The following is a 16,134-nucleotide window of genomic DNA, read 5'->3' on the forward strand; positions in this document are numbered from 1 at the left end:
AGCGGCCCGTCCCCTCCGGGGGGGGCTTGGAGCGGCCCGTCCCCTCCGGGGGGGGCTTGGAGCGGCCCGTCCCCTCCGGGGGGGGCTTGGAGCGACCGGTCCCCTCCGGGGGGGGCTTGGAGCGGCCCGTCCCCTGCGGGGGGGGCTTGGAGGGGGCGAGGAGGGGCGGCCCGTCCCCTCAGCGCGGCGGGAGTCCCCCCGGCGGGGGCCACCGGGCCCCGCTTTCCCCGCGAGCCGGCCTTTACCTCACGGCGGGCGCCGGTGGGGCGGCCCGCGCCGCCCTTAGCTGGCCTCGGCGCTGAGGAAGCGGCGGTGGAAGCCGGGGGGGAGCCGGCGGAGGCGGAGCTGTTGGAGCCTCGTAGTTTCCCGAAACCGCGCAGCAGTACCGGCTTTGTGTCCCTGCCCCGAGCCCCCGGGGTTCGGCGCTTCAGTGCCGTGATAACGTCTGCTTCTTACCGACCTTCGGCGGCAGGACCGCGCTCCGGCGCGCCGAGAAAACTCAACTCTTCGGCTTGGTGAGTACAGGAAGGATTTCGTGTTCCTAACGGGTCTTTCTTAAAGCCTTTCAGGCCTTTAAGAAACACCTGAGAACTCTGTAGCTGGTTCACTCGGACTGTAGTTGTAAACTACGTATAAAAATTGGCACGGCGAGGCGTAATTTGTAGGATGTGGCAAGTGGCCTCCGTTATCAGGACTTGGTAGTAGGGAGCTGCAGAATGTACAATTAATTTTAATTAAATTGTGACAGTATTTTCCATACTTACATGTTCAGTAAGACCTTCTTATGTTGCGCAGCTATAGAAAGATATGCTGTTAGAACTTAATTTTGGAGAATGCGTGCAAAGTAATATTGGTCCAGTGATCTCAAAGGTAAAACGATACATAACTGTAATAATGTGTTCTATTTAAGTCCTATATTTCTGTAAAAAATGGGAGACAAAAATAGACCAAGTGTTGGGTAACTCTTTTTCCCTTTTTCTTCAGACCACACTGGAATTTTCCTTTTCTACATGAAACAGTCATGACAGATCAAGAGTATGTTCTTTGCATGTGGAAGGAGCGTTTATGGCCAGCAAAGGTAAAGCAGATGTACAAATGAGGAAAGGTTTATGCATATAACTTAGAAATGGATGAAACGGAGTAGTAAATAAGTAAGTAAGAGCTCCAAGTAAAGACATATATACTTAAGGAGATCCTAATACTGCAACCAGATGCCATGGAATATCAGTCCGTTCTGTGCTGTTCATATTAAAATGTTTTGATGTCGGATCTGTCCTATAGTCTACCAGACTTTGTCAAGGATTTTAAACGCATGTTTTTCTCTTGAATGTAGGTTTTGTGCAACACTGGAGTGGCTGGGAAAACATCTGTTACTAATGCAAAGAAGACTTCTTTTAAAGTTGAAATACTTGGCTTGGAAGAACAGTTAAGTGTCATTGTTACTGTTGTATGTTTGCACTCTTAGATATTAAAAAAAGAAGTAATTCCTTTATGTGAAGGTGTCTGTGAAATGAGGTCATTGATTTACAGGAGGATTAGATGGCTAACCCAAAACCTGTTGCCTTCTCAGAGCTGGCCATATACATCTATAAACAGCGTACTGTTAGCTCAGGCATTCTTTATGTGGGTTTTTTTTCCTTCAATTCTGCTAACAAGTACGGGTTTTGGGGAAAAAAAATATTGCAGGTTTATTGCCAGATGACAGCAGTGTCGTGCTGTTAGTAATGCTTAATGCTGTGACGTTTTCAGTCAGCTTTGTTGTATTTTCAGGATTTGTGTGAAGCGTGCAGATACCGTACCACTGCAGGAAGAATGTATAGAAAACATTGCCTCTACCTTAGGTGAGGATATGTCAAAATATTTGCTGCCTTGTATATATTCTGAATGTAAAATATACACAAAACCTGAACACAAATATACACAAAAATTGGAAGGAATGGTGAAGAAACTTGTGTGTACTTCCACCAAAATAGGACATTGGAAGCTTGCACTTTTTGTGTCCCTGTATACTTTGCCTTAAGAATCACGGATGATTTAAGTGTTAAGTTGCCTCTTAAACAAAAGATATACTATCAATAAAATTTCTTACAGACAAAGAAAGCTTATTGTATTTATTGCATATTCTTCTTTGTCAGATCAAAGGAATAATTCGAGAGGGGCTGTGGAAGAACTGAAATATCGCCATTCTCTTAAAATTGCCCTGGATATTTTGAAGCAAAGAGTCTCACCCAGACAAGTACCATCTTCAGAAGGACCAAATACTCAGTTATCCCAGGAGAACAATGCGGGATCTCTCCCATCTACCCCCTTACGTAGATGTCCATCGCTCTTTCACGCTAAAGAAAAGTCGGAGCCTTCTTCCAAGAAGAAAAGAGAACAAAAAAATAATCCCAGCCTGAAGACTGACACAAAAAACCAAACCCGGAAAGCTTCCTTCATTGTGGAGGAGAGCGCTAAAGCGTATGAAAGTGGAAGAAACCCTTCCAAATGTAGTGGTGGGGACTTGTATAATACGTCAAACTCGGACAGTCAAAATTGCAAAATACCAGAATCAAAATCACTACCAAGACAAAAAAAAGTCAAGCCCGAATTGCTGACCAAGTCCAAACCAGGAAATGAAGTCTCCCTTAAGCCCAAGGAGGGAAAACGTCGGGAAGGAAGAAAAAGAGCAAGAGGCGCAGGATCGCCTGTCTCGTGTGGGAATGATTTCCCCCAGGATCAAGCACAGCCCCGTGCTGAGGAAGGGTCTCCTCTGTCTGTCCCCTGCAAGTCTGACGCAGTGGTCCCTGTCAGAAGGGCGAACGCCAGAAGCCAACCTAGAGGGACATTACTGGATTCCTCTTGTAAGCGCGCCTCGGATGACTTGGAGAAACGCGTCGGTAGTGAAAGCGAAAGTCTAGCAAAGCAATTAGGTGGAAGAAAAAAACCAGTGAATTCAAGACGGGTTAAGGGAGGACAAGAGATCGATGCGACTGTGTCCTCGTGCAGAAAAAGGAAACGCAGGAATTGCCCTGAATCTTCATCTGGACCTTCTGACCATGGGACGATTTCTGATAGCTTCCCTTCTCAGCGTAAAGAGGAGGAAAATAAGAATACTTCACTCGTGGTTATGAATACAGTAAAGCAGTTTCAGCCGCTTGACTTTGAGGAAGATGAAGGTGGGCATATCGCTTGGGGAAGGGGAAACTGCATCCCGTTTGATTGTCGAGCACTGCTACTCATCTTGGAATGTTGCAGGGCTTTTGTGAATATGGTTCTTGAATTGCTGATTTTAATTCCTTTTGGTTTAAGTTTTGGAGAAGCAAAAAATGCAATCACTTTAATACTGGCTAAAAATTAGTGTGGCGTTTAGGTTGTCTGGAGTTGTTTAGGGTTTTGCATTGAAAAACTGTACTTAGCAGTAATTCTTACCCTTCACTAGAGCACTTGCGGATTTCACGCAGGTTTTTTTCCTTACGGCTATCTAGTCAGTGTTGAGGTGGAATGATGTTTGTAAAGGAACAGGCTGCTACAGAGTCCTGAAACCAGCCTCTTCTTGTTCCTTTCCCTTTTTCATCTTTTATTCAGATTATTAGGCCTTTACCTAGGCAGAGAATTTAGAGCGTGTGTGGCGTGACAGACCCTTGTGTCACGGTGACTCACGCTGCTGTGGGGTCACTTACACAGTTGTGTGTTTCACCGGCTCTGAAGCTGATGCTTTTTTAACCACTATTCCACGTTATGAACACTGGTGCTTGCTGCTGTTGGCAGGACTGGAATCGTTTGACCTGTCTTCAAAGCTAGTTTCCTCGGACAGTTTATCTCGCCTCTCAGCTCTGATAGATGAAGAGGAGGAGGAGGAAGAACTTCCTAGCATTTTATCACATCAAGGTGAGAGATCAGTGTACCTATATGAGACTCTTTCACCCAAGATTGGTGTGCTCGTTTGCTGACAAGCCTTGGTAATCAAAGCTAACCTTTCTAAAAGTGAGTCCAGCTTTGTTCAAGCTTGGAATAAAATGCGTTTCTTGGATGCCTCAGAAAGGCTTTTTGAAGCGGAATGAAATGCAAATCACTGTGAAAATGGGCAAGGGCCTGGGATTGAAATGTCCGAGTTCCTGTACTCAGAACTACCTGTGCTGCGTTTTGGGGGTGGGGGATGCCCTGTCACCTTAGCTGAAACCTGTAAAAGCATTGAAGCGAAACTCCTGAGAGGAGGCTGATAAGAGAGGGCAAGCCTAACTGTCTTGTCTTGTTTTTTTTTAAAGAAAAATTACTTTATTTTTTATCATAGAGCCACAAACAATTGAAGAAGGGATTTTGGTCTGGTGCAAATTGCGAGGGTATCCATATTGGCCAGCAGTGGTAAGAACAGCTCGCTGCCTTCTTAGGGTGATATTGCAAGGGGTCTGATAAGGAGCAGCTTACCAAGTTCTTGAGTGTCTTTTGCCCTTCTTAACGTGTGTAAAGCTGGACATATTAAGGATCTTCCAGCAGAAGCGTTCCAAAGATAATAGAAGTAAATTTACGTATGACAAAAACCACAAAAAAAGAAATGTGGTTGATTGACATAAAAAATAAATGTGGTTTCTATTGGAGCAGAGGATTACTACTGAGGCTTTATATCTTGTATCGTAAATTAGGGTGGTTGTACCCAACTAACAAAAGAAAGAGGATGGGTCTTTGTGCACTAACAAAAATGCTTCATTGGGGTAACTTGCTATTCTTGCCACTTTAAACTTAATTTGTCATATTTGTGTAACTTCCTTGAAGTATGGGGTGTACTATGTAATATCGATAGAAAATGTTCCTGCTTTGTAAGGGTATTAGGATTTTGGGATGCTAATGAGACTTTATCCTTCCAACAGGTAAAAAATGTGAAGCGGAAACGCAGAAAGGCATGTGTGCTGTTAATAGAAAAGAGTACAAATGACAAGAAAAAAGGGTAAATGTGGATTCCGATCACTTTTGAACTTTCGGTTTCTTTTCAGCAGTGTCCTGTACTCTTTTCCTGGCACAGGGCAATTACACTGTCAGTTAAAACTAAGGTTGATCTTGGAGGGAGGGACCAAGTAAGGTGAGAATTTGCGGGTGTGGGCTACGGGCTTTATCCTGCTGCCAGTTGCGACAGGCTGGCATTCATGTGAATAGCTGATGCTTATTTGAGGAATAAACAAAGGGCTGGGGCCCAGCTGGTGTCTTTACATGTCGTGCTCAAACTTTCTGGGAACACAGGCCTGTCTTTTGTTTTGTTTTAAAACCAGGTACTTCTTATTTGTTAAAAGATTTCATAGTTTTAGCTTAATATGAAACCAAAACTAGTAAAACCTGCATTCCTGAATTCCTTATGAAACTTAATTTTCAGGGAGGCGTAGAATTGCAGTAAATAAATAGAGGTGCAACTCAATTGCCTATCTTCCCTAACTGTGTTTCTTTGTTTCATCAAGTTTCTCAGTATCTCTTAAGAAACTGAAGCACTTTGATTGTGAAGAAAAGCAGGACCTCATAGTAAGTACTACCAATAACATGTAACTGCAAGCGTATACATGTGTTGGGGAAAATCGAGTTGTATACACAATGTATAACAGAACCCGCGGGAGGAGTGTGGCGCAGCTGAGCGGTCTGGGTTTGTTCACAGTTCTCTGTTCTCTCTCACTCTATTCAACAAAGTAATTAAACATAATTCGTGCTCCTCAAAATGGAGAATAATATGGGAATGGGATCCCCCGACACCTTTTTCCATCTCAGTGAGGCTGCCGCTAAGAACACACATGTGTGTGGCAGGCAGGCAGTTGCTTAGGACTCTTACAGTGTTTTCACTCGTGGGTTTTCTGCATACAACAAAGCCGCTCTCACGCCGCATGACCAAGCAATAGCAGAAGTTGAATTTCAGGAGAATGCAGAAAACTGCAAGTAAACTTTGATTCATTATCGTTAGCCGTTTCTGTTACCTGGTTAGCGTCCTAGACCTAAAAGCTTCAATAGGCTACTCTCTTTAGGACTGTAAATGGCTCTTGTTTTGTAGGAACGAGCCAAAGAAAATTATCGCCAGGAAATTGAGTGGTGTATTCGATTGATTTTTGACTATCGGATTAGACTAGGTAAGCAGATGAGTTGGGTGATGTCATCCATTCTGATCCATTCATACATCAGAAAAAAGAGAACACCAAAACTGTCAGCTTTGTTGCATAGGCTTAATTGAACTGATAAATAACCCTGTTTTGGGCTTTTCAGGTTGTCATTCTTTTACGGGATCCTTCTTGGAATATTTTGCTGCTGATATCAGTAAGTGAATTCAATAACTTTTGTATTCTTCTCTTAGCAGGTAAGTTTAGCTCTAACGTTTACTGATGTGTGTCGAGTTAGGCGTCAGACCCAGTGAGGGGGTGCCATTAAAATTACTACACCATTATTGCACCTTAAGGTTTTTCAGTCCCCCAACAAAAGTTAAATAAACATGGATTGTTAAAGACAATCAGGTAACTGGTTGCTTCATGTTGTAGGGAGTTCATTTCAGAGCTCCTCTCAGAGTTTCAACTCCCTAATCTTTTAAGGCAAAATTAAGATTTTGTTGGTGGTGGTTTTTTACCCTCTTTGGGTAGGGGAGGAAGAAAAACTTCTCTCTTATCAAGGAAGTCCCTTATTTTATATTTGTAAATATAAGCATGTATGTGAGAAAGCCCCTTGTTTTGTATATTTAAGTAAGAATGTTTGCGGCTCTTCTTTTCAGGCTACCCAGTTAGAAAGGAAGCTTTTAAAAGTTCAGCCCAAAGGACCCTTCCAAATAAGGCAGAGGGAGCTGTTGAAGTGTCTTCATTAGAAATTTCACCTCAGAAGCCCCCCAAGAAACTTCTTCCTGACAGAACAAGAGCCGCTAGAGATAAAGCGAATAAAAAGATAGTGGACTTTATAGTGAAGAATAAGGGGGCCGAAGAGCATCTTTTGGCTATTTTGAAAAGCAGAAAGCAATCCCGGTGGCTGAAGGGATTCCTGAATTCAAGGCGGTACATGACCTGCATTGAAACATATTTAGAGGATGAAGAACAGCTAGACCTTGTAGTAAACTACTTGAAGGAAGTATATTGTGAAACAAACGCTAAAAATCTGCATCAAATAAGTGGAGATGGAATAAAATTTATTTCAGATGTCCTTTTGCCTGAGGTAAGTAAACGCGAAACTGAGAAAAGTAAACGTTAAAGTAAGTAAATGACACCGGTGTTACATGATTCGAGTTTACTGACTTGCGGAGCGTTCCCTGGGAGCCGGGCAGATACGTTCAAGCCTGCCTACCTACCAACTTGGGTCACGGTCCCTTCAGCTCAGAGGGTATAAAACTACTTAGTTTCTATGTATATTTTGAGCAAAGAATATTAAAATCGGGGCAGGAGGCTCTTAAGCCATGTTCATGGGCTGATAATCAGAGGACAAACATATTTACATTACACGTTGGGGAAAATAAAGCCCCAGTATTAATCGCTCCACGCTTCCTGCTGGTGCTGCAGATGTTGGCATTAGTAGGCTGGCAGGGTTATGGGGGAGATGTGGACCAATGTAATTCTAAACGCTGATTTTTTTTTTTTTAAGCCGTTAGCACAGCGTGGAGAAGTTTCAGGTAGTATGATGTTTTTAAAGGCAGAATGATTGCTTTCTGGTGTATTTCGATTACTTCTGAAACTCTTCAAAGCTTTGGGTTTTTTTTTTTAATTTGGCAAGTTATCGCGGGGTTTTCTTGGGTTATTTGTGTGTGTTGGGGGGTGGGTTGTTTGTTTTTAGTGTTATACTTTTAGACACTTGCTGTTCTTCTGAGGAACTTAAGTAGGAGAACATAACTAACTTCTGTAGAAACAAAATTACTATGAAGAGTATCTTAATCTGGTTATAAAAACATTCTCCTGGGAATGTTAAAGGACAAGTTTGTATTATTTATTTAAGAACTTGAGGTAACACAACGAGTAGTTTCCTCCAAGTTTCCAAAGTGATTGATGAGGAACCTTATTCCAAAAATGTGCTCAACTGCTGAGACAGTTTCAAATCTCTGGTTGTAATTTAGTTGTTTTTTTCATGAGTATAAATGAACTATTTTTACAGGCCATCATCTATGCGATTTCTGCTGTCGATGACATAGATTACAAGAAGGCAGAAGAGAAATACATAAAAGGACCATCTCTCAGCAAAAGGTATCTTTTTATTTTTAATATTCTCTGAATTTTTCTTACTAGTTTACTGTTTATACGGAAAACGGTGAGTATAAGGGGAGGAGAGTTCAGCATCCTCCCTTCTGCAAGGCAAGCTTCCTCATTGTCTAATAACAAAATGATTAAACATGGGAAACATTCTTGCTGAGTTACGGTAACACATCGCGAACTGTTTAATATGTTAAGATTATTTTTGCTACAGAACTTCAATGTATTTCTTTTCAGGGAGAGAGAAATATTTGATGAAGAAATCCTAGAAAGAAAAAGGTGGAAACCAAACTAACATCTGCAGGCAGCGTCTGAACAGCGGTACATACTTTCCCAAGTTATCCTGGCACTGAGTGTATATAATCAAGTGGTTATTTGTATAAAACGTGTAATTCTTTTTAAAATCCATGTGTATATCTTCAAAAGATGTAGCCGTTATAATGCTGTAGTACTGTCAGGTACAGTTGTATCTTCAGTCCTTGCTCTCGATGCTGCGCACTGGAGCTGCACGCTGCTTCCCTTGCTCGTGCCGTGTTGAACCGCCTGTAAAAGACGATGCAAACCGCGTAGGAAGGCCGCGGGTGTGCGGCCGCCTCAGTCCTCACCCGCTCTGTGCACTTAACGTGGAACTTGCAAAAACTGCAAGTGTTTTGCAGAGCTTTTTGGTATAACGCTAAGTTTTGTGTGAATGATTTTGGCCAAATATCTGAGAAAGGAAGGGCTATTGTCCTCAGAAAAACATGTGCTGGTGAATGATGTAGCCACATATTGCCTGATGACTTCACTGCCACTGAATGTACGCAGGTTTCCCGTCTGAAAACGTTTCCAGCGGGTTGACTATTCTTGCTTTATGTGTCTCTCAAAGTGTGGGCAATAAAATTGGCACCCAGTGATGTAATCTAAATAACAAAGGCTTTGTTTTTGTTGGTAGGACAACTGTAAAATTCAGTGGAAAAGGAATCCAGTGTTTTCTTACAAACCAAAAAAAGTTCACTTTTTCATTTAAAAGTGAAACCATCTTGAATGCTGTTTTAATGGTTTTTTTGAGGCCGTGATTTTAGGAACACTTTTAATTGTGTTTTTCTATCTGATTTAAATATCAAATTTAATCATGCGTCGTTCCCTCCCCCAGCTTTTGCTGAAGGTGTAGCGTATTGCAAATTGCCTTTGACAGACTTGCAGTGTTACTGATAATTATTTAATGATAAAAGCCCGATCATTAGTATTTTTCTATATTATAATGAAAATGTGATCTACTTGCTTGTCCAGTAGAAACCAAGACGATTTGAAATTAAGGAAGAAGTTTAAATGTAAATTGAGTTACAGATGTGTATTCTGGCTATGGTAATTATCTGAATATATTTTAATTACACTTTTAATTACTCTGTACTCTATGATGAGTTTCAATATGCATTTGGAATCCTTATTCATGTTATCAAAGGGATATTCACAAGTACCTAAATCATAGGAACATAATAGGTATTTAACTGGACTGTTCTTTATTTGTCATTAAAACTCGTGAGAAGGGGTAATGCCGTTTCTGCGACGGTGTAAAAATGCGATGACAAGTTGATGGCGTTGGCTCTGGAGCTGCGAGGGGCGCCTACAAAGGGAGATGTCTTGGGTCGCGCGCAGTCGTTTTGGGACGCAGCGACCCGGGTGCTGCTGCGGGCGCCGTTTGTGGCGATTCAGAGATCAGCGTATCCTCAGGTTCCCCCTCCTTTAAAACGTAATCGTGTGTACGCTTCTCAATTAAAATTCCTGGAGTACTGTTCAGGTCCTCCTTCAAACCATTGCACGGAAGCCCAACTCCCAACTCACCTTGCCTTTATCTCTGTCCTCATTTTGATGCCTTCTGGCTAATACTATCGTAGTGCGATTCACCGTGGACAAGTTCTCACTTTAAAAATCAAACTGTGTTCTGCGGCCTAAGGCTGACTAAGAGTGTACGTTGTGTTGAAGCACTCTGCAATGTTTACATCTTTAAAAACCACTTTCAACTTTTGAACCGGGTCTTAAAGGCTACTTACAGTACTATTCGTACCTCGAGACCAAATTCAGTCTGGCGATGTACAGAATTATGTGGTCTTAAATCAATTAAAGTTGGATGAAGTGAATCATCAAAGGCTTGTCCTTACTTTGCTTTGAATATGCTCATTTATTTCAAACACTGATTTTAAGCTGTGGTGCACACAGGCAGACGCTTCCACCCCAATTTTATATCAGGTGAAGGTTACTTTTGTACATCGGATAAAACCCTAGTATTGTGTTTCAGTCGCACAGTTTCACGTTATTAAACGCAGGAGCGTGTACAAGAAAGCAAACTTACTGTTTTCTGTCCTTGTGCTTTGTTTAAAACAGGTACTGGCACACATCATCCCTGCTGAGAGCAAGCTTGTCCAATTTTAGTCGGTGCACCAACCTCCACCTCGGCTGCCTCCTCCATCGTGCACCTGCCAGTGCTGCTGTTTCTCTATATTAAAAACCTGAAGCCCGATTTGGGGAGGGTGTGATGCATTCACCGTCGCCTGAAAGCTCCGGGGGGTGGTGTTGGGGGTTAACGGAAAGAATCGGGAGGTTTTGTAGCAAAAGGAGCAGCTGCCGAAACCCGGGATCGAACCAGGGACCTTTAGATCTTCAGTCTAACGCTCTCCCAACTGAGCTATTTCGGCTGTGCGGGAGCGCTCCCCCCCGCCCCCTCCCGTGACCCCCCCGGTGCGGCCGGGCCCGGCGGGGGTGGGCGCCGAGCACCGGGCGGGGGGGCGGGGCGCGGGACGCAGCGTGGGGCGGCCGGTGCCGGGGCGGTCCCGCTGCCCACAGCGGCGGGCGCGGCGGCGGCGGCGGCAGCGCGGTCTCTGTGGCGCAATCGGTTAGCGCGTTCGGCTGTTAACCGAAAGGTTGGTGGTTCGAGCCCACCCAGGGACGGCCGCGTCCTTTTCCTCCGGGGTCCCGCGGCACCGGGACGCGCCCGCCGCCTTCCCCCCTCCTTTTGCCGCGGGCCGGGGCGGGGCCCGGCGGGTGCCCGCGGAACCCCCCGGCGCCGCCCCGCGTTCCCCGCCGGCGCGCTGAGGCGGCGCACCGGGTCCGCGCCGGGCCGCTTAGCGGGTGCACCGCGCCCAGAGGTTGCCTGAAGGGCTGCGGGCGAGATGGCGGCGCTGGGCTGTGAGCGGGGCCGGGGGCCGGGTGCAGGCCGCGGCCCTCTGCGGAGGGACTGAGCCGGGAGGGAGGCCTGAGGGGGACCTGGGGCGGGCTGGAGGCTGCGGGGCCCTGAGGGGGGCCTGGGGGCTGCGGGGCTCTGAGAGGGGGACCGGGCCGGATCGGGTTGGGGGCTGCGGGGCTCTGAGGGGGGGACCGGGCCGGGCTGGGGGCTGCGGGGGGCCTGGGGCGGGCTGGGGGCTGCGGGGCCCTGAGGGGGGCCTGGGGCGGGCTGGGGGCTGCGGGGCCCTGAGAGGGGGACCGGGCCGGGCTGGGGGCTGCGGGGCCCTGAGAGGGGGACCGGGCCGGGCTGGGGGCTGCGGGGCTCTGAGGAGGGGACCGGGCCGGGCTGGGGGCTGCGGGGCTCTGAGGGGAGCCTGGGGCGGGCTGGGGGCTGCGGGGCCCTGAGGGGGGCCTGGGGCGGGCTGGGGGCTGCGGGGCTCTGAGGGGGGGACTGGGCCGGGCTGGGGGCTGCGGGGCTCTGAGGGGGGGACCGGGCCGGGCGGGGGGCTGCGGGGCCCTGAGGGGGGCCTGGGGCGGGCTGGGGGCTGCGGGGCTCTGAGGGGGGGACTGGGCCGGGCTGGGGGCTGCGGGGCTCTGAGGGGGGGACCGGGCCGGGCCCGGTTGGGTGCTGCGGAGCCCTGAGGGGGGACCGGGCTGGGCTGGGGGTTGCGGGGCCCTGAGGGGGGCCTGGGGCGGGCTGGAGGCTTCGGGGCCCTGAGGGAGGTCCGGGCCGGGCTGGAGGCTCCGGGGCAAGGCAGAGACCGCAGCTCTCCTCAGGGGTGACTCTCGTCCGTGGGGCTGAGGGCCCCGGGGAGCGGACAGGGGCCGGGGGGTGTCCCTGTCCCCTCCGGGGCAGCCCAGGGCTCGTCTCCGGGGCGGGTGTCCCGCGCTGAGCTCTCTCCCGGGTTCGGGCTGTTCCCTTTCCCCGCGGTGACGGTCTCCAGCCGGAGCTGAGCTCTCCCGTGCTCTCGTTGCAGGTCTTCGCCTCCCTCGGCGCGGCGTGCTGGCCTGGCGGTGAGGGCCGGGGCTGGCGGGCGCTGGGTGGCCGTGTGAGCGTGGGGGGAGCCGGGGCGATGGCACCCCTGAGCCCCGCCGCTGACAGCGGCTTCTCCCGTGGCAGGGAGCCCCGAGTGAGCTGTGTCGGGGGGTTGGGTGTTCAGGGGGGTTCTCTTCTCCGGCTGGGTTTGATCGGAGCGCTTGCTTTCTCTCTTTCCGAGGCCGCTCTGCTCCCCGCGGGGAGAGCAGCGGTGTGCGCTCCCGCGGGGCCGGGGCGGGCAGCGTGGACAGCGGGGGGCTGTGCGACCATGGGGGTGCCATGGCTTTTCTTTTTCCCAGGCCGGGTGCTGTGACATCCGTTCACACCCAGCTGCTCCATCAGACGCCGGCGGCTGACCGCGCTGACAGGTAACGCTGGCGCGTCAGGGCGGGTTCCTCAGCTGTGTCCTTCCTCCCGCGGGTGGGGGATCCCAAGTGGTACAGGGGAAGAAACCTTCTGTTTGCCGTAGCTCTGCCTGCATACCCAGGACGATCTTTTCCTCGTTTCACTTCTTAAAAGCCAGGATTAACTGGCAGGCTGCTGTCAGTCTGTGAGCTCTGGCGATGAGCCCGCCAGGCACCCTCCGGAATTTGGGTGCAGCGAACAGAGGGGCTCTGCCTGAGCAACAAACTCCACAGATCTCCCCACAGAGGAGGGAGAAAACCCTGTTATAAACACAGTCTCCAGCGGTAGCACAGGGTGTGAGATTGTCCATGAGCAATGTACCACGGATTCTTTACGGGATCACAGCTCCTCGAGGCTAATGATTGTATTCTGCAGTTACGCAAAATAATTGGAGACTGATACTACTGCGCCGTTTGTCTTCAGCTCTGTCCAAGTCCAGCAAAAGAGCTCAGCTGTTGTCCAGAAAAAATCCTACGTCCCCACTAGCAAGGGCGAATATATTGTCACCAAACTCGATGACCTGATCAACTGGGCGCGAAGGGTGAGTCGGTGAAGCTGTCGCGCTCACTAGGGAGAAATGGTATCAAATGGTTTGAGGTGCTGGTGGGAAATGGATTTGAGCCATCTCCTCCTCCGGATAAAAATAGGTTCAAAATTCTCCACAGGGAAACAGCCAAATTTCTTGGCCAGAGGTTGACATTTGGGGAACTGTGTCCGAGTGGGAGAGAGACGCTTAACGTGAGGGTGGTGCAAAGCAGCGCAGGCTGCCTGTCTGAACAGAGCTGTCCTTCAGTAACCAGCAAAAGGCGCTTTCCGGTTTTACGTAGTCCTTGTAATGAGCCGCTGCTCTGTGCCCTGGAGAAGGCTGCACAAGTGATGCTGCCCTGAATCCCTGGCTCTGGCTCAGCTGAGTTTTGCCTTCTCCGGTCACCGCTGCCCTCGTGTGGGGCTTCTGAGGTGGCTGCATTAGCAGCGTGAGATGTAAAGAGGAGCACGTACGGCTTTGAGCACGTTCAGCACCTCTGAGGCTGCAAATGCACAAATCTCCACGCATTTATTTCCCTGGAGCCGTGGGTTTTGCTCTCCCGGGTGATGGCAAACCCCGTTTTCGTTTATGATGCTCTGACTAAAAACAGACCTCGAAACTTTTCTTGTTCCGTTTCGTTCTCTGTCTGATCAACTCCTGTTCTTTGAGTCACCCCCCCAGCGCTTGCTTCCAGCGTTCTTGCCCATAACGCGCCTCTCCCCGGCTGCAGAGCTCCTTATGGCCCATGACGTTTGGCCTGGCGTGCTGCGCCGTGGAGATGATGCACATGGCGGCTCCTCGCTACGACATGGACCGCTTCGGGGTGGTGTTTCGAGCTAGTCCCCGGCAAGCCGATGTCATGATTGTGGCCGGCACCCTGACGAACAAAATGGCTCCGGCTCTTCGAAAGGTACGGACTGCGGTGGGTGCCTCGCGCAGGGCTGCGAAGGAAAGCGGTCTGAAACGTCTGTGTTCTGCAGGTCTACGACCAGATGCCGGAGCCTCGCTACGTGGTCTCCATGGGGAGGTAAGTGCCGGGACGTCCTTATCGCCTTCTACTGCATGGGAGACATCTGGTATCTCAGCTTGGGGAGATGAAAGGAGGGGAACCCATTTCTCATTTGTATTTCCAACCCCTTAAATTATATAAAGAGGCCTTGTCACAAGTGAAACGTAAAAACTCTTTGATTAGGGTGAGGAGAATGCTGTCTGTCAAGTCGCTGTCAACTGCAGAGTCTTCTCAGTGAAAGACTCTGGGGTTTTTGCAGCTGTCAGAGTCCGGGGACTTTATACGTCCAAAGTCTCAGAATTTACATTTAGACAAAAGCGTTCAAAACGTTTCTGCTGTGCAGCTTGAAATCTGAGCTCCGTGGAGCTCTGGCGTGGAGGAACTGACACCTTGTTCGTCTCCTGGAGCCGCTGGGGCCAAGGGCGGCCGTTTCACCAGGGCCTGGAGGGGACGGAACAAGTTCTAGAAACGCTCTGTGCAGATGTGGCAAAATGAAAAAGGTTTTGCAGTAGAGAGGAAGGACCCTCTGAATATCTGCTTTGTAAGGGTAACAAAAAGGGTTCGGTTTGGTTTGATTCACCTTGAAATACAACAGCCCGCGAGTGTGGCCTCTGCCTTCCAGCTGGCTCTTGTGAGGAGGCCACACGGCCACGGCGTAAACCTTGGCATCCGCTCCACCCCTTCAAATCTGTCAGGGGGCTCCTTGCCCCACAGCACTCGGGTGCCGGCTTCACCTGCTCCTTTGCCTCCTGCTCATCCTTCCCGGGGGCTGCTGAGCCGCATTTAACAACGCGCTGAAACCCGCCCGTCTCTTGCAGCTGTGCCAACGGCGGGGGTTACTACCACTACTCCTACTCCGTGGTGAGGGGCTGCGACCGCATTGTGCCGGTGGACATCTACGTGCCAGGTAGGAAAGACAACCTCTGCGTGCCACGGCGCTAACTCGGAGCAGGACGGGAGCGAAGTGAATTTTGTAGGTTTGGGCGGCGCTTGGTGTAGTTTTTAAAGATCTTTCGGTTTCGAACTGTGTGGCTAAAGTTGCAGATGCTTCAGTAAGATCTGCCTGGGGTTTCCAGTAAGCGACTGGAGTTCTTCTGGTGCTGTTACTCGCCAGTAACTGTTGTGTGAAGTGTGGGCTGTAGTTTAGTCAATGAATTACTCTCTGTGAGATACCACCTTGCTTAAAAGCAAAGCATTTCTACCTTTTATAAAGACCTTTTCAAAAAACGCTGTCACTTTAGTTTCTTTAAACTAAAGAAGCCCCCTTGCTTTTATGAACTCCGCAGCCTGTGACAGACACAAAGCCAGAGGGAAATCCAGCCTGCTTTGGGGTAAACCCGTGGCGTGTCGCTTCTCCTCCTGGCTACATTTCAGTGCAGCTGGCAGCCCCGGGGGCTTGCTTTTTCTCTCTCTCAGGTTGCCCACCTACTGCTGAAGCTTTGCTGTATGGAATCCTGCAGCTTCAGAAGAAAATCAAACGGGAGAAGAAGATTCAGATCTGGTACAGGAAATAGCCTCGTATTTATGACCTGCCCACTCGGGGCACTTGCTTGCATTCGTACGCACAATAAATCTGTATTCTCACAAGCCTTCCAATAAAACTCTACCCGGTTAAGATGCTCTTCTGTCTTTAATATATCCCTCTTATCTAAAGTGTTTTAACTCATTTAAAAACTGAATTGAAAAGCAGAGTTGAATTTGATAACATTCAGTGTGTCTGGATAGCCTGTGAGGGAAGGAGAATGTTTGAAGTTACCTATCGTGACATAAATGCCTCACCAGAGACCCGGGACTCGCT

At 48.8% G+C, this 16,134-nt stretch overlaps 2 protein-coding genes and 2 non-coding genes across 5 annotated transcripts; 3 read left to right on the forward strand and 1 right to left on the reverse strand.

Moving 5' to 3' along the window:
* The first annotated feature begins 147 nt into the window (after positions 1–147).
* Positions 148–10,661, forward strand: PWWP3A (PWWP domain containing 3A, DNA repair factor). Its single transcript, XM_075175535.1, has 15 exons — positions 148–515; positions 985–1,078; positions 1,334–1,425; positions 1,771–1,841; positions 2,136–3,158; positions 3,751–3,870; positions 4,274–4,344; positions 4,848–4,924; positions 5,427–5,487; positions 6,005–6,080; positions 6,214–6,264; positions 6,710–7,140; positions 8,068–8,156; positions 8,400–8,483; positions 10,524–10,661. The coding sequence occupies exons 2-14, from the start codon at positions 1,022–1,024 to the stop codon at positions 8,455–8,457; spliced, it is 2,277 nt and encodes a 758-aa protein (XP_075031636.1). The 5' UTR covers positions 148–515; positions 985–1,021; the 3' UTR covers positions 8,458–8,483; positions 10,524–10,661.
* A 100-nt stretch (positions 10,662–10,761) lies between these two features.
* TRNAF-GAA (transfer RNA phenylalanine (anticodon GAA)) lies at positions 10,762–10,834 on the reverse strand. Its single transcript has one exon. It is a non-coding gene; the product is annotated as a tRNA-Phe (tRNA).
* A 179-nt stretch (positions 10,835–11,013) lies between these two features.
* On the forward strand, positions 11,014–11,087 carry TRNAN-GUU (transfer RNA asparagine (anticodon GUU)). Its single transcript has one exon. It is a non-coding gene; the product is annotated as a tRNA-Asn (tRNA).
* A 142-nt stretch (positions 11,088–11,229) lies between these two features.
* Positions 11,230–15,951, forward strand: NDUFS7 (NADH:ubiquinone oxidoreductase core subunit S7). Of its 2 annotated transcripts, none has more exons than XM_075175559.1 (8): positions 11,230–11,324; positions 12,338–12,374; positions 12,696–12,764; positions 13,225–13,342; positions 14,058–14,237; positions 14,308–14,354; positions 15,155–15,243; positions 15,753–15,951. In XM_075175559.1, exons 1-8 carry the CDS (start codon positions 11,309–11,311, stop codon positions 15,848–15,850), a joined length of 654 nt encoding a protein of 217 aa, XP_075031660.1. In that variant the 5' UTR covers positions 11,230–11,308; the 3' UTR covers positions 15,851–15,951. The 2 variants fall into 2 exon arrangements, with proteins under 2 accessions (XP_075031660.1, XP_075031659.1); XM_075175558.1 differs by having other exon boundaries at positions 11,294–11,324; positions 12,305–12,374.
* Positions 15,952–16,134: the final 183 nt, after the last annotated feature.

Source organism: Calonectris borealis, chromosome 28 (genome assembly GCF_964195595.1).
Source record: "Calonectris borealis chromosome 28, bCalBor7.hap1.2, whole genome shotgun sequence".
Lineage (NCBI taxonomy): Eukaryota > Metazoa > Chordata > Aves > Procellariiformes > Procellariidae > Calonectris > Calonectris borealis.

What these genes read in the sequence shown, in the direction of transcription:
- NDUFS7 (XM_075175558.1), top strand. An exon ending in TACGTGGTCTCCATGGGGAG is followed by an intron (nt 14,355 to 15,154) that starts GTAAGTGCCGGG and finishes CGTCTCTTGCAG; the next exon opens with CTGTGCCAACGGCGGGGGTT. An exon ending in GGTGGACATCTACGTGCCAG is followed by an intron (nt 15,244 to 15,752) that starts GTAGGAAAGACA and finishes TCTCTCTCTCAG; the next exon opens with GTTGCCCACCTACTGCTGAA.
- PWWP3A (XM_075175535.1), top strand. Translation starts at nt 1,022, where the DNA reads ATGACAGATCAAGAGTATGTTCTTTGCATGTGGAAGGAGCGTTTATGG. An exon ending in TGACTTTGAGGAAGATGAAG is followed by an intron (nt 3,159 to 3,750) that starts GTGGGCATATCG and finishes TGCTGTTGGCAG; the next exon opens with GACTGGAATCGTTTGACCTG. An exon ending in TAGCATTTTATCACATCAAG is followed by an intron (nt 3,871 to 4,273) that starts GTGAGAGATCAG and finishes TTTTTATCATAG; the next exon opens with AGCCACAAACAATTGAAGAA.